Genomic DNA, 15,638 nt, shown 5'->3' on the forward strand with positions numbered 1-15,638 from the left:
CGCTACCTTGTGTCTTTTGTCGATCAATGTCCATACAGTGACGAGAATATCAAACTCGCGCCCTTCTGTCTCCTGTCACTCCATCCGTCCCACCACAACAAAACTGACCGAGGTATTTCTTTTTGCAGTTTATTGTTCATTCAGTTTTCCCAGTGCAATCATTTAAGTCTCTTTTAAAGCCTAGATCATTTTTTGTATCATTTCTATATAATCCCAAAGCCTTCCTATCTATAAACCTACACTAGGACAGTCTCTGCCTTACGTCTGTCTGCCCCTTCTCTCTCTCTCTCTCTCTGGCGTGTTAAATGGAACTTTATCCTGCCCATACACCGTACCCTCTTCTCTCGCCAATCCTCACTCTTTCACAACCCATAAGCTTAACGTAAACCCCTCTCCGCCAAACATAAGTATAATGCTCAGTCAAAATCATTTTCATTCACGTTTTTCATTGTATTTTTCTCCATCTTACCTTCCCAGTGAAAATGAAAAAAAAACAAAAGAATGAAATACTACCACTATTTCTCTGACCTGAACATCCTAATCTGACATTGGAGAACCTCTACATAATGCTCACCCATCCTCTCATTACGATATGTCACATTGCCTCCCACTTTGACAACACGTTCATCTACACAGGTTACCCTTCTTACCTTCAGCTAACATGTTTGCATATTTCCTACTGAATTACACCTTTGTCCCACAGCAAACATAAACCCTTCAGAAATCGCCATCATCATTATGAATCCTCACCAACACCACTATGTCTCCAGCAGTACTATTTCTCCATTCCTTCCTTCCTCACATGGAAGCCATTCACCCACCCAGTTAGTCTCCCTTCCACACTAACAAATTAAATAGTCATCCTCCCACAGTAACCAGCCATCCTCACCACAGCAACTAAACCATCTCCCACAATAACCACATCCTATATCCCACAATGGTCTCACTGCCTCATGCTAGCCTCGTTCACGCATGTCAAAAACCTTTAAACCATTTGATTCGTCCATGTTCCCCCATAGCTTAAGACCCATCACCAGCTACCAAACCTACATTTCTTGTGCCTCTCATTCTTGCCCCTTCGCTACCTGCTCTCTCAAGGCAGACTACCGCATCTGCTCATACCTGTCGTATTTCAGATAAACAACTTCACATACCTGAGCATTGGCACATGTTTCGTATTCCTGTCTAAACGTCTGATGTCTTTTTTTTCTCTTTTAGCAGTAACTGATGATGCAAGGTAAGTAATTCTTTTACACACACACACACACACACACACACACACACACACACACACACACACACAATAAAACAGCATTACCAGTGCTTACACATTGTGCATCGTGTTAGCTGTGCAATAGATTATAGACATAGATATCATTAATGCTTAATTCCTTTACACCACGTGAATAGGTTATACAAGCTATTCATTGTTAATTTTTGTTTACATAGGTTTTATATTCATGTGTGTATACGTGTTAGCATGAACATCCCCTTCCTCAGCACTGCCCTGCATGACTTTACAGACACGTCTTCCATATCTGTCTCTAACTCACAGGTGTACAGAAGTGTTATAGTGTACAGGGCATGGCTATTTGTTTGCTTCTGTCGACTGTCTGTACAAATACACTCACTCTCTCCACAATGTCTTGAGAAATATGTTTATTCGTTTGTTTGTTTTGAGTGGTTTTTCAATGATGGACTATTAGTTATGTCATCTTGTTCAAACGAGTGCAATGTGATTAACAATCAAGAAATTCTGTCAATATTAGTAAGATTATTAATCAGTTATTATGGCACTAAAATACAAACACTAACAGCTTTCTGGGTTCATGTTTTATCATTAATGAACTAGTTTTCCACCTAGAAAGAATTTCATCAAATGAAGTTCAAAGTAAGTAGACATATGGGATTCTTTAACCATCTTATGATGTAGATGTACAGTTGAAAGACTGGGTCTGCCAGTATTTCAATTTCCTTGTGACATTATCAGGCACTGAATTTTAAAGATTAACGACCATAAATTCTTGGATTAATTAATGACCCAACTTCTGTAAATTCTCTGATAATTTTCTACTTCATTCTTCTTTTGATGGATTCAATTTCCAAGTGCAGATGAGTGTACTGAATTGTCATTCATCTAAGAAGCTCACATAAGGAAACTATGTTATACAGTCTATATCAGTAAAGATTTTAACCTGATGTTAAATGTTAACATGTCTAAATCTACTGTTAGTTTCTGACATACATCAAGTGCATGATGTGCCTGAAAGGTAGATGTATCCATGAAATCTACTCGCCTCGATCAAGTTCTACTTTCATCAACCATACGAGCAGTTAACACAGAACAGCTTTGCCTCGTTAAGAATGTATCTTTACCTACTGGTCCGTCTGTGGTTATGTATAAAGCTTGTCGTATGGGTTTGCTAGGCATGTAGTGAGGTAGCTGGGTATAGCTCCCTACCACACACCTAGGAGCTAAGGTGGGCCCCCCTCCTTCCCACAGCGACGCCCCTAGGAAGGAGCTGTGCGGCGCCGGACTCTCCAACGGCTCCATGGACAGCCCGATGACCGACGTCTTCTCCCACGTCTCCAAGCGCTCCCGCCTGACGCCGCCGCTCACGGAGCGTCTCATGTTATACGTCAGACAGGACGGGGAAGATGTGTATACCCCGCTCCACCTCGTCCCGCCAAACACCGTCGGTCTGCTCTCAGCGGTGAGTATCGACGTGCTCAGCTGGAAGAGATGTCGACACTTTTACTAAACTGTCTACCGAGTTGGTCTATAAATTTAGTTAAGGCCGAGTGTATTCCTATCAAGTTATGACAATGCAAACCAAAGTGATAAATGAACTACATATTTATTGGTACTTTACTAAATGGTTTACCGAGGTGATCTATAAATTTAGTTAAGGCTGAGTGTTCCTATCAATAACACATTTATGTAAACCAAAGTGCTGAACGAACTACATATTATTCATTGGTATATCTCTGGGGCAGGATTTGGGTATAGTTGGTGGTACTGGGTTAGAGAGCAGCATTGCTGCTGACTGTGGTAAAGTAAAAGTTTAAGGATTACAACGGCAATGCAGACTTAAAATATCCTAATCAATTATGTGAACAAGATGGGTGTAATGTCTTGTTTCCAACAGGTGACATTTGACGAGGAACACTGCATATCTATGCATGCATTTTAGTTAATGTTGCATAGTATCATTTACTGTCGGTTCTAATTTTGTCCTTTCTCCACAGATTGAGGAAAAGTACAAAATCCCAACACAAACTATTAAAAACATATACAGGAAAAATAAAGTCGGGTAAGCTTGATCCATAATTTGTATCTTACTAAATAGGAACTCTAGTTGACTTATACTTGATAACGACATGGAATGAAATAGATTAGTCGTCTAAATTGATAATTAGCCAAAAATGTAGACGTTTTAGATGATTGTAAGTCATAAGTATTAATCCTATCTAAGTCATATGTCTTAATCCTGTCCTTAACTATTTTGACCTGAAATCAAATTAGTTCTTAGCCAGCCCAGGCTGTTGACGTAAGTGTAACGTAAGGCAATGTAACATCTGTGGTTGATGTATGACTGTGTGCTGGAACTCATCACACACATATAGTTCACAGATCATCAACCAATCGGATCACTAGTTTATAGAATTCCAACCCATTACTTTACACTCACCTTACAATGATGATAATGACAATCTCATATTTCCTAAGCCCTAGAAATGATTCTCTAACCACGTCTTCTCTCTCTCTTCCCTCCTTGAACAGTGTCATGGCCAAAGTGGACGACGATATGCTCCGCCACTACTGCAACGAAGACTTGTTCTTGATGGAGGTACAACGCCGCGACGCTGACAGTTACGACCTGACGCTCATAGAGCTCACGGGCGTCGAACACTGAGCGTCAGGGGGGCCGACACCAAGTTACCCTGGAAGCTGGAAGGAAACAGGTCACCAAAAGCCATGCGAAAATGAAAAGGAAAACATTCTGACTTGGGAGAGAAGCCGTTACTGCTGGCAACACACCAGCCATAGGATGTTTGCGTGAGTGTGCGAGTGTGCGTATGTGTGTGTGTGTGTGTGTCTATGCCGGCTTGGTTGTCATGGAGACTCGAAGTTCTCTCTGTGTAACGCGGCGATGGACAGCTTCGAAACACCTGCCGGAAAAGATGCACCGAAGTCTTTTTTTCCCCCCCACAAGAAGGCAAGAATGCTGACCATTGATGAAGCAGATTCCTAAATACTGGAATGTGGAATCTCATCCATCTTCCACCTCCCTCCCAAGACTATACAGTTTTCGTGAGGCAGAAGAAATCATTACGTGTAGCTTCTGAGAAACATCGATCCTGTTTATAATCTCGAGTATAATATGGAACAGGACAACATAGAGTGAGGGGCGAGTCCCTTGAAGGTATACGTGGATATACTGGGACTTGCTGGTTGAAAATGACACTGGAAGGTCACAATGTGAAATTTGAAATCTCCAAATCTTGCGTCCTTAGTGTGAACCCAAGTCGCCTCGAGAGTTATATATATATCTCATCATCATCTGCAGTAACGCTGAGGCCCTTCCATAAGCTGTGAAAAATGTTGTACAAAAAAAAATGAGAGAGATGAGTGAACATTTGTTGTTCCTGATCACATACAGTAAGAGAAGGTAGATGTTCCGGAAGAGGTGGCGTGACACCGGTGGACTGTGAAGAGTCATGGGACATAGTGATTCACGTTAGGTTATCCGGGTTCTGAGCAGTTCTGCACGGTAAAACGATCGTGTACATGTTAGCCCCTAATGAAATCAAATTTATATTTTAATCCACGAGTAAGACATAGATGTATAATGCAGTTTACAGGGTATTTGATGCCTAATCCAGTTAAGAATGAATGTTTAAGCATAAGCCGAGATTATCTTCACAAAGATAATACACTTTGACCACTTTATAGCGTCCATAATCTTGTGTATCATTGGTCATTTACTCGCAGCTTTTTTTTTCAATATATCATTCTTATCATAGGTTACTGTCCAATGACCCCTAGTGGTGAGTGACCTGGCTGTAAGAATTTACAGTTGATCTCCGATGAATAATGGTCACGTTAAACGGTTTTTTTTTTTCCCCCTAATATACTTCAGATCAAATCTGGTTTTTTTCCCTTTTTTTGTTCATTGATTGACACATCAATGATGGCAATGTGAATCCTTCTCACGCGCGTCATGCTGAGCCAATAATCTTGCCAATGTGCCTTTGTATATGTTTTCTTTTTTTTTTTTTTGTTTCTAAATGCGTCTTCCACGACAGTGCCATACCGAAAGACGGCGATTACCGTCTCTGACACGAATTAGGAGTACTCAGTGGATCCTGTCCTGCGACTCAAAAGCAAAGCTCTTGTCCCTCGGACACGGGAGCTATGGGAGTGAGTGAGTGAGTGTGTGTGTGTGTGAGTACGGTGTAGGCAAAGCCCACTGTACTATTGGTGGATTCCCACCCGCTCTCTGAAGCCAAATTCTTTCAATTCACATCCCGTAACCTTTCTTATCTTCTTCATCCTCTCCTGTTTTAATTTGTTGATATTATTACTTTAGACAGCGTAAGAATAAGTCAAAGTCATTCTCATAAGGTTGAGGAATTTTGCTGGTCGGACCCCTTATAAAACTATAAGAGGGAGACGTTGTATATGGATCCATATACAAAATTCTGAAGTTAAACCCTCAGTAGAGAGGAACTCTTCTGAGGCAAACCTTCATTATTTCCAGGTTACACACGAAGGTTAAGAGGTATGGGTCACACACTGTGGCTGACCTCTCAAGATGCATTTCGTTTATCCGACTGCCAGCAGCCTTCATCCTCCCTACTATGTTATCTTTTCGAAACTTCTATCACGGCCATATTCCCTTTTTTTGATCGATATATTCTGCTAGGTTATGATCATGTTTCCAAATATGCATGTAAGAGAAATTATTCAAAAGCTAAAAGCTAATTTATATACTATATCTGAGGAAAAAAAATATGTTGTGTTTACTTAATAAAAGACTGTAGTTTTAGTACATAAATAAGGCTAGGTTTAGCTGAACCCTTGCTTCATCTTTACTTCGGCATTCTACATTACTAATTCCATAGTTTAGCGTAAACAGTTAGGAACCATAATTGACGGAAATGAAGAAATCCACGGTGTACCAACTGCGGGTCTTTTTTTTCCACTGATCGCCATTTGTACATGAAACTATTGTTGATAGAAAAAAATATAGTTCACATCTGCAAGTTGTACTTCCATTAATAACTGTACTGTATGATATACAAAATAGGCTTAATACTCTTTAATAATATGTAAATATGAATATGCTTTAATTATTTGTGGTTTTAGTATAATATATATCTTTTTCTAGGAGATAAGTGTGTGTGTGTGTGTGTGCAAGTATGAGAGTGTGATGGAGCGATATACTTGTTATAGATGTTTGTTACTATAGTTTTGTAAGAAGAGGTCTATATTACTGTATATACGTAGATGTGTGGGACTAGATCCCACCATGCAAAGAGTCTGCTTCATGCTTCCAAGTATTATAAGAGACTTTTAAATGGGCTTAACCAATACTTGGCAGCTGATGTTCGAGTCTTTTTCAAGAAACGAAACCCCCTCCTCCCTACTGTCCTTTTTTTTTTATGACCCCACTACAAAAAATATGTAGGATTATATTGATTTATAAGGACGTTTGTTATCAGAGATGGAATGATATTGCTGCTGTGGCATTGTAGTTCATAACTGAGTTGGGTTTATTGTACCTACTGAAAAAGAATTGGAATCCCTTCCGTTTATATATTTTTTTTTTTTCGCTTAATGAGAGAAACAAGCGTGATTGTTGGCCGGAGTCCTGTTGTATTCATAAGTGGAAAAAAACGTATCAGCTCTCTGTTGTAGTTCGCAATGGTTAAACACTTTTTTTTTCTTTGTTTTATACCCCTGTGCTTTCTTCAATTCTCTTCCTTTTTTATGTATACTGACTTGTTAAGAGTCGTGATTATCATATTTATATGTAGTATGGAAAATATAATGTAGATTGCTTTCCCTAAGTGGTAAAACGTTTTCAAACCTTCTTGAAACGGAGTGCATAGACTGCGCCACACCCTCTACCAAACATTATACTGACACGAGCTTAAAATCAATTGACTTAAAACTTGTGCGTCCAAGAAATGCCAATTTATCCCAAATCATCAAACTCTTTATGGCCCCTGTTGTGAGCTGTTGTCCTCCTCTGTACAAAGAGCGGCACAAGGTTTACCGTATGAAGGTTATGCACTACCAGTAACAACGCTGTCTCTAATCTATTGCCCCTTTTCTCTGTCTTTCATGGTAGATGTGCTCAAATGGTGTCGTGTCCGCTGCTCAAACTGTGCGGCACCGAAATTTCGGCTTTGATTAATAAAGTGAGATTATATTACTAATCTTTTTTTTTTACTGTTATTGAGTTTTGTAAGCGAGATCGTATCGTCTACTTGCAAAGCTGTATAAAGTGAGATATCTTCCATAATGAAGATTAAGCCTTATAGTAATAATATTATATGTATATTATGTGTGATTCTTCGTCATTTTTCCAAGACACATTCCTTAAGATTTTTATTGTATATTCTATTTACAAAGAGCGACCACTAGTAATAAGATTTCTCTCCTGAGGATTAAGACGTAGCAACTTAGCAATCACCCGAAATCAATTTCTGTTACTTATTCTCTGGACTCGCTTTCCCCAGTGGAGCGTCACAGATCCACAAATTTAAGGAGGGAAAAAACAAATGCTAAACAGTTCAGGTTGATGCCAAAATATCTATGTAGGATTATTTCACAAAAGCAGACGAAACAAAGAACATCAAGGTATCCAAAAGACAACATTTCCAAAGGATGATTTAGTCCCAGAAACTACATATAAGCTACCTAATGCCATTCCAAGTGTCCTATGGAAACAGAATACCGTCCTGAGTTAAGGCTGAACGTATCTCTATTGTGCCTTAGAGTATTTAATATCATGCCAGCATTTTTCTATTCTTTTGAATGCTTGTTTCGCCAGTCTAACTTCACCTAATCTCTGCCCTCGGAAGGAGTCGAGAAGCAGTCACAGTGTAAAGAATGTATCACTTTTAACCCCACGAAGGTAGAAGGCTTAAGCTAGAGCTCTTAAGAAATCTCTACATACATGAAGCTCCAGACACCAGACAAACGGTACCGCGAAATAAGGGTCTGATAAACATTTTTAGCGTTATAGCGTTTAGTCTCCTGACTAGAGAGAGTGAGCGAGTATAGCCTTTCTTCCCCAGAGGACCTGTCTGGTTATGGAGTTTCAGGAAGATCATTCTGATATCCTGTCCTGGTATAAGTACAGTGGATTTCAGCCGCATTGGATCGTTCAGAAGAGTTCGCGATTTAGATGAAAGTTCAAATAGCATCTTTTCTTGCTAGTTTTGTCGTTAACGTAAATTTTAAGCACATTGCGCCAATCCGAAGTTAAGTTTTTCTCTTCGCTCACCAAAGGCATCACTTATTCTTCCCATCAGATCCTGAATACCAGTTTCATTCGTAACGCAAACAAAAAAATGCAAAAAAATACAAAAAAAAAACAAACTTTGCTTGTGAATTCGTGAGCTGTCCGCCAATACCTTGATCAATGTAACTGTTCTGCTTTACCCTACGCAGCGTATATTACTAATTGATAATCTAGTGTCCAGATATATTTACCGGGTCTGTGTTCACCTTTAACCAAATTTTTTTAATATATTTTCCTGGAGTTCCGTATATCCTTCTTGACCTCGTATACCTCCTCTGGTATAAGGAATATACCACGTTAGTACAATGGGGTATGTCGCCAGCGGCGCTACACGTCTTAAAGGGTGGCAACGTGAAACGTATACAATTGATGGGCCGCCACAATGTGGGGCATAGAGAACCCGCTATACTTTGAGAGTAGTGAACGTGAAACGTTTTCTTTATATCTATCTCTTCGTAAGAGCTTTCGCACGGGAGAGTTATATTCTGTACTGTGCGACCGTCTGCCTCCGTCGGTCATTTGCACAGATGATCTCATTACGTGAAGGAGGAGGAGGAGAGAGAGGCAAATGACGATGGGCCAAGAGAACCACTGGTTCAGTCGAACGGGAAGGGAATGAGCGAAATCGACCCGATAGCAAAACGATCCGTCCAGTCCAGTTGTCCACAGAGGAGAAAACAGGAACTTTTTAAAACTCTGATCCCAACTTAAGAGACTCTAACCGACTTTAAAAGAGTACTGGAAACTTTATACAACTTGCCGTAGACCCGTGTGACCGTGATCTTCATAAAAGATTTCTTACATCCCACGAGACATCGTGGCAACTCTGGACTTTTTAAATTGGCCATCATGGGCTTCATCTGTCTGTCTACTCCTGCCTCCCTCAATGCCCGTTGTGGTGGCGGCCGAGCTACCCCCTCAAGAGAGGCGTCACGCTGGTGAATAGCCCTTCTCCCCGCCCGGTTGTGAGTCCCGTGTTTGCCCTACGAGAGTTGTGGAGGATTCGGCAACTAATAATTTAGGAATCTATTTATTGTCTTTACATGAGGTCAGCCCATGTTTTCTTTGTGAGGTCAACTTTTTTTTTTTTTAAGCTTTTGAACGGAGAAGGAGAGAAAAGTAGAAGAATGGAAACGAGGAATTGTTCAAGGGAAAGGAAAAAATTAATTCATTAAGGAAGTCAAAATTGCAGCTAAGATGGGTCAGTAATTTGTAATTGCGCGCCAATCCAGTGTTCAGTTTCATATTTGCACGTCCCCTCCCCTGATTGACATTGAAGAGGATCTCATATTGCTACTGAACATTTCAGAATGTATGTAGAATTATGTATTGTTATGACTTGTCATATTTTTGTACTGATGTCTGATATAATCAGCAAATCTGCATCTGTCGAAACTGACTCAGCTGAGCTTATTTCTCCCCACATCCCCCCCACACACACACCCCCAAAGAATAAGCTTATTCACGTTTGAGGATCCAAATGGTCCATGTTTTGAAGAGAAGCTAAAGTGATGATCCAGAGAGAGAGAGAGAGATAGAGAGAGAGAGAGGGAGGGACTGCCAGTCACTCATAGGGCATCACTGGAGCTTATCTGAAGGGTTCTGATCGTGCAGAGTCTTCACCCTCAAATGTGTGTAGTTGTTTAATGCATCAGGGCACAGGGGGGGGCCACTATGGTTGATGCTCCTACGGGACCAATGTGGACAATGGTCGTCCTGTGATGGTGGCCACGCCTGGGTCCTGCGCTGAGAATCTGTGTCTGCCACATGTAAATCGCAGTGTTGTATAGAAATATGAATAAAAACATATGGCATAAAATCTGACTTTGTTTGGTGTCCTTTGGGTGATGATATTTCCCCAGGTGTAACGATCACATTTACAAGTATGGTTTTTAGCTGCAATTTCGCCTCTTAGCTTGTTGTGGGGAAAGAGAAAAGAGAGGTGTGCTGACGTTAACAACGAGGAAGAAGTGCGAGTGATTGGGAGGTTGATAAAAGAGAAAGGCAAGAGGTCAAGAAATATGCACAAAAGCTATTTACTTTCATATGTATTATAACTGTTCACCATTTTTTCGCGCACAGCTCTTATAATGAAAAGGTTTTTGGTTTCCCGTCTTTATATTTACAAACGAAAAAAAAAAAATTGCTCGAGGAAGATCTCTTTAGAGGGTAAACAAATGCTGTTATTAACATGACCATTCAAAAGCAGAATTTCATGTTAATGGGTTCTGGGATTCCATAAGGGATAAGCACACGCCCTCACGCGGGCACGATATGAACTATCTACCACAAGTACGTGTTCAAGCCTCTTTCAGTGTATTCCATGCCTTCTAAAGTAGCAGTTTCTAATCTATTGTTTGAAAAAAGATAGTCTTGTCTGTATCTTTCGTCATTTAATGTTTAATTCATTGCGATTATGATATATACAATACACGACCCACTTAGAATAATATTAATTACAGTTATAACAAACCAGTTGGAATAGCATTCATGATCATATTCACAGAATATATATGATGGAGCAGTATCTACAATTATAGCATATACCTAATTATATGATTGCTATCACCATATTTAACCGCAAAATCATATTCATTGCATATACCATAATAACACGATTACATTAGTAACATTAACCATAATTACACGATTACATTAATATTAATCATAATCACATTACATTAATACCATTAACCACAATTACGTGACTACATTCATATGCTCAAATGATAATTCTCTAAAATCTCCAGTCTATGAGCTGTATAAAGTTTCTATCAATTTAATGAGGTAGAATGCTCAGTGTGAACGAGGAGAGAGAGGAGAATGTTCAGTGTGACTGATGATGGTGAGGAGTGTTCTTGTGTGATGGAGGATGGTGAGGGGTGTGTTCAGTGTGATGGAGGATGGTGAGGGGTATGTTCAGTGCGATGGAGGATGGTGAGGGGTATGTTCAGTGTGATGGAGGATGGTGAGGGGTGTGTTCAGTGCGATGGAGGATGGTGAGGGGTATGTTCAGTGCGATGGAGGATGGTGAGGGGTATGTTCAGTGTGATGGAGGATGGTGAGGGGTATGTTCAATGCGATGGAGGATGGTGAGGAGTATGTTCTGTGTGATGGAGAATTGTAAGGGCTGTGTTCAGTATAATGGAGAACTGTAAGGGTTATGTTCAGTATAATGGAGAAGTGTAAGGGCTATGTTCAGTGTGATGGAGGATGATGAGGTATGTGTTCGGTATGATGGAGGATGGTGAGGGGTATGTTCAGTATGATGGTGAAGGGTATGTTCAGTACGATGGATGATGGTGAGGGCTGTGTTCAGTGTGATGGAGGATGGTGAGGTATGTTCAGTATGATGGATGATGGTGAGGGCTGTGTTCAGCGTGATGGAGGATGGTGAGGTATGTTCAGTATGATCGAGAATGGTGTGATGGAGCATACTAATGAATGCGAACAATTATTGGTAGTTATTTTTACTGCCACTATTATCATTAATGCTATCATTATTATAATTATCACTACTACCACTACTATTACCACTAAATCTTTTAAGAGGAAGAGACTACTGTTTATACTTGGACATGGTATGTGTCAAGACTGAAAGAGGATCCTAAGCTACTGCTGGAGACAGAGAGGATCCTAAGCTACTGCTGGAGACCTGGAAGAATACAGGGCCAGGATACGACCCTGCCATCTTCTAACAAGATAATGGCAGAGAAATAAACCAGATATACTTTAATTTGACTATTTCTTGACCATATTTGAGGAAAAATTTAAACCGGAAAATTAGGGACGATGTGGGATGAAAATAAGTAAAATTGGGAAAAGTTGAACGGTACATGGGATGTGAGTAGCCCCTATCTTCAGACTTCATGCTGGAGAGAGATATCTTTCGCCCTCCATGACACAAAAAGGATCAAAATGACATTTTCTTTTTTAAAATCGCTCACATAATTACAAGTTTTCTTAAAACTGCAAGTATACATATATAGCAGTAAACATGGTACAATAATACAAGACAATGATACAGAGCAACACCGGTGTAAATTTCTCCCCACAACACAAATTATATCCAAATTTCGTAATCACCAGTAATCGCGACAAAACCTCATCTACGAACGATTTAAATATGTTACCCCTAAATTTTCGTATTCTATGATTCTATTAAAGACCATTTTCTTTTAAGTTTTTAAGGGCAACTTTTTCAATGCTTTCTCTGCCACTACAATAACCATCATTAATATTACACCTACTACTACTACTGTTGCTACTACTATTACCACCTCTACTAATACAAATGATGACAAGAAAAGCCTTAGTATTAACTCCCTCATGCTCCTAAACGTAAGTGACGAAAAATAGAGTAATAATCTCCGATGATCGAAAGTTAAATAAGCAGTGCATAGAGGCGATGAAACAGGCGAAAATTCTTATATTCATGAGAATACCATCCAAATATAATTCAAAAAACTAATCTTTCGTTCTTCAAAATTCACCGATACGTCCCCAGCTTGAACACTGTGCTCAGTTTTAGTCGTCAACCTTGTAAAAAAAACGAAAAGACAGACGAAATGGAAAGGCTACAGGGAAGAGCATACGAAATGATCCCAGAACTGAGAAACGCATTCTGTGAGCCAACTAGACGACTTGATCACCTTTAACTTATGAAATGAGGAGGTGACTTGATACAGGCACTACTACTGGCGCATGTGGTTAATCAGAACTTACGTTTAAGTCATCTGATTCACGACATTCTCTTTTCATGGCTCTTTAGTCACAGCTTAATGTGGGAAAAATTTCTATACGACAACTGAAGATGACAGAAGAGGGATTTCGTATGCAAGTGCTTAATTACTGTACAACAGATTCATATTTGTTTCGTTTAGTGTAAAATGATGTATATAGCACTGGATGATACAGAGAGACATATCTAGACTGTCAGTCATATGGACAAGACAGTCATATAGACAGACATATAGACAAACCTATACTTGCTTACGATAAGACTATACCATACGGCAGGGAGCAGCGAGTCAGAGAGGAGATCGATTGCCCATAAGGGAAATACATCACACAACACACGAAGGAAACCTACATTTTTCCACGTCATGGTAGCTCGAGTGAGAAAAAGAATCAAAAATATATTTTGGAAGCCAGCATAAGCCGCTATAACTGGTCCAAACCATATACTTAAGTCTATCATGTATACACGCGTTTATGTACATATACATCACAATGCTAGGCATGTATATGTGCCTATATAAACCCTCATGACATCCCAGTACGAGTGTGGCAACCCGTCAAAGATTAATATAATACCAATAGGAGAATTACCTTAAATAATGGTATAGTATGATTATATTACCACCTTCCGGAGATGACAATAGAAGAAATACATTAAATTCTCTCGTATAAGCGATTACTTAACGATTCAATTCCTTCTAGACGACGGAACGACCCTCATTGTAAGACACGGTACCACACCTAACATCAGCGGTACGACACTGTGGTACGGTGGTACCTCCCTTTGACCCGTAAGATCACCAAACCCCAGCAAGCAGTTGGTGGGCTCCAAATCAAGCTACTTGAAGCAACCAATGCGCCTCATGTTTCGCCCCCCAACACCAGGGAACAAGCAAACAGTTTCTCAACAATTGGAGGGAAGAGGGCGAGGATGGGGCATTCTAATACCTTCTCTCATAATTACTCACCACTGTGCCGTGAGTGTAAGACGCCCAGCGGCTGCTAGCAGTGCCTCATGTATCATCCTTGACTGACGGTTCAATATTTCCTAATTATCTTCGCCTCCCGAGTTCGAATCGCCATACCTGAAAAGTGGAGAAATTTGTAAGAGGCTGTTTCGTTGTGCGCATAAATATTTGTGCGTGTATATATATATATATATATATATATATATATATATATATATATATATATATATATACATACAGACATATACATATATACATAAATACATTGGAAGATCAAGGCAAAGCGCAATACGTAGGTATGTGAATCGTTTATTTGATTCAACACCGTTTCGAACGCCTCTTTGCCCAATCTTCATGAATCTTTCGGAAAAAATCGTAAACTCTAAACATAAGATAATGCTTAAAAGTTCATTAAAAGTTCCCTAAAAGTCTGTCCAAATGAACTAAGGCTACAACAGACGAATAGCATCCACGAATTTCATTAATCGCATTACACAAAGCAACCACTCGGTCTCCAGAGAGTTCGAAACGTACCCTCTCCTCACGTAAAGGTAATTCTATACATAAAAACCGGCTAAATGTTTTCTTAAACCTTATCTAAATGAACTACGATGATAAAGCAACAAGTATGATATACTTACAGGTCTCAAGGAGCATTCAAATAGCACAAAACAGCAACGAGTTCGCCCAGAGGTTCAGCGTGTCCACACGCCACGCCACCAGCTCCGGCACTGGCTCATATTCTTGGTCGTTACGTCACATAGATTTAACACGTCACAACACAATTTCACGGTCCTGGTAAAAATGTCACAGATGCACCTTACATTTCTTACAAATGACTGATGAAATCTCGAATTTATTATTTCATCTGTATTTAATAGATTTAGTTAAAACACAAATGATATCCCAGAATCACAGAAAAAAGTTATGAAACAAGAAGAGCATTACTGGAAAGGTTAATTGCTGTAGGATGGCTTGAGGATAGTTAACAAGAGGCTGATAAAGACGATACCGACGAATATAATGAATAATATTCGCGTTTATGATCATATAAACACTATAGAAGGTCCGTATTGGCTAATGCTACCTATAATTATCATATAAACATTACGTGATTTAGAGGATGTCCAACGCAAATGCTGTGTTTAAAGTGGCGGGGTTTTTTGGGGGTTATCATTACGTAACCGTTACACCGTAGGAAAACACCACCATTACGGGGATCGCTAATGTGATGCTTGTGAAGATAACTTTAATTGGCTTTTGGTTATCGAGGATCCGCTGCCGCTCACACGTCGGGAGGGGAAAGAGAGTTTTATACAATGAGGGAAAGATGGTGTGTGTGTGTGTGGGTGGGTGTGGGTGTGTGTGTGTCTCATGCCTGGGGTTTCTC

General features: G+C 39.8%; 1 protein-coding gene and 1 long non-coding RNA gene across 5 annotated transcripts in view; one reads left to right on the forward strand and one right to left on the reverse strand.

The window, feature by feature from the left end:
* grh (grainy head) overlaps nucleotides 1-7,400 on the forward strand; it is a 216,022-nt gene extending 208,622 nt beyond the window's left edge. For all 4 annotated transcript variants that reach the window (XM_071660207.1, XM_071660213.1, XM_071660212.1 and 1 more), the window contains 3 exons: nucleotides 2,504-2,714; nucleotides 3,250-3,314; nucleotides 3,785-7,400. In XM_071660207.1, coding sequence (XP_071516308.1) covers nucleotides 2,504-2,714; nucleotides 3,250-3,314; nucleotides 3,785-3,917 — 409 coding nt within the window. In that variant the 3' untranslated portion in view covers nucleotides 3,918-7,400. The remainder of the gene's footprint in view (nucleotides 1-2,503; nucleotides 2,715-3,249; nucleotides 3,315-3,784) is intronic.
* LOC139747648 (uncharacterized) lies at nucleotides 2,596-14,995 on the reverse strand. Its single transcript, XR_011712431.1, has 3 exons — nucleotides 14,890-14,995; nucleotides 14,249-14,365; nucleotides 2,596-2,734 (listed from the first exon to the last, which is right to left on the reverse strand). It is a non-coding gene; the product is annotated as an uncharacterized lncRNA (long non-coding RNA).
* Nucleotides 14,996-15,638: the final 643 nt, after the last annotated feature.

This window comes from Panulirus ornatus, chromosome 69 (assembly GCF_036320965.1).
Source record: "Panulirus ornatus isolate Po-2019 chromosome 69, ASM3632096v1, whole genome shotgun sequence".
Lineage (NCBI taxonomy): Eukaryota > Metazoa > Arthropoda > Malacostraca > Decapoda > Palinuridae > Panulirus > Panulirus ornatus.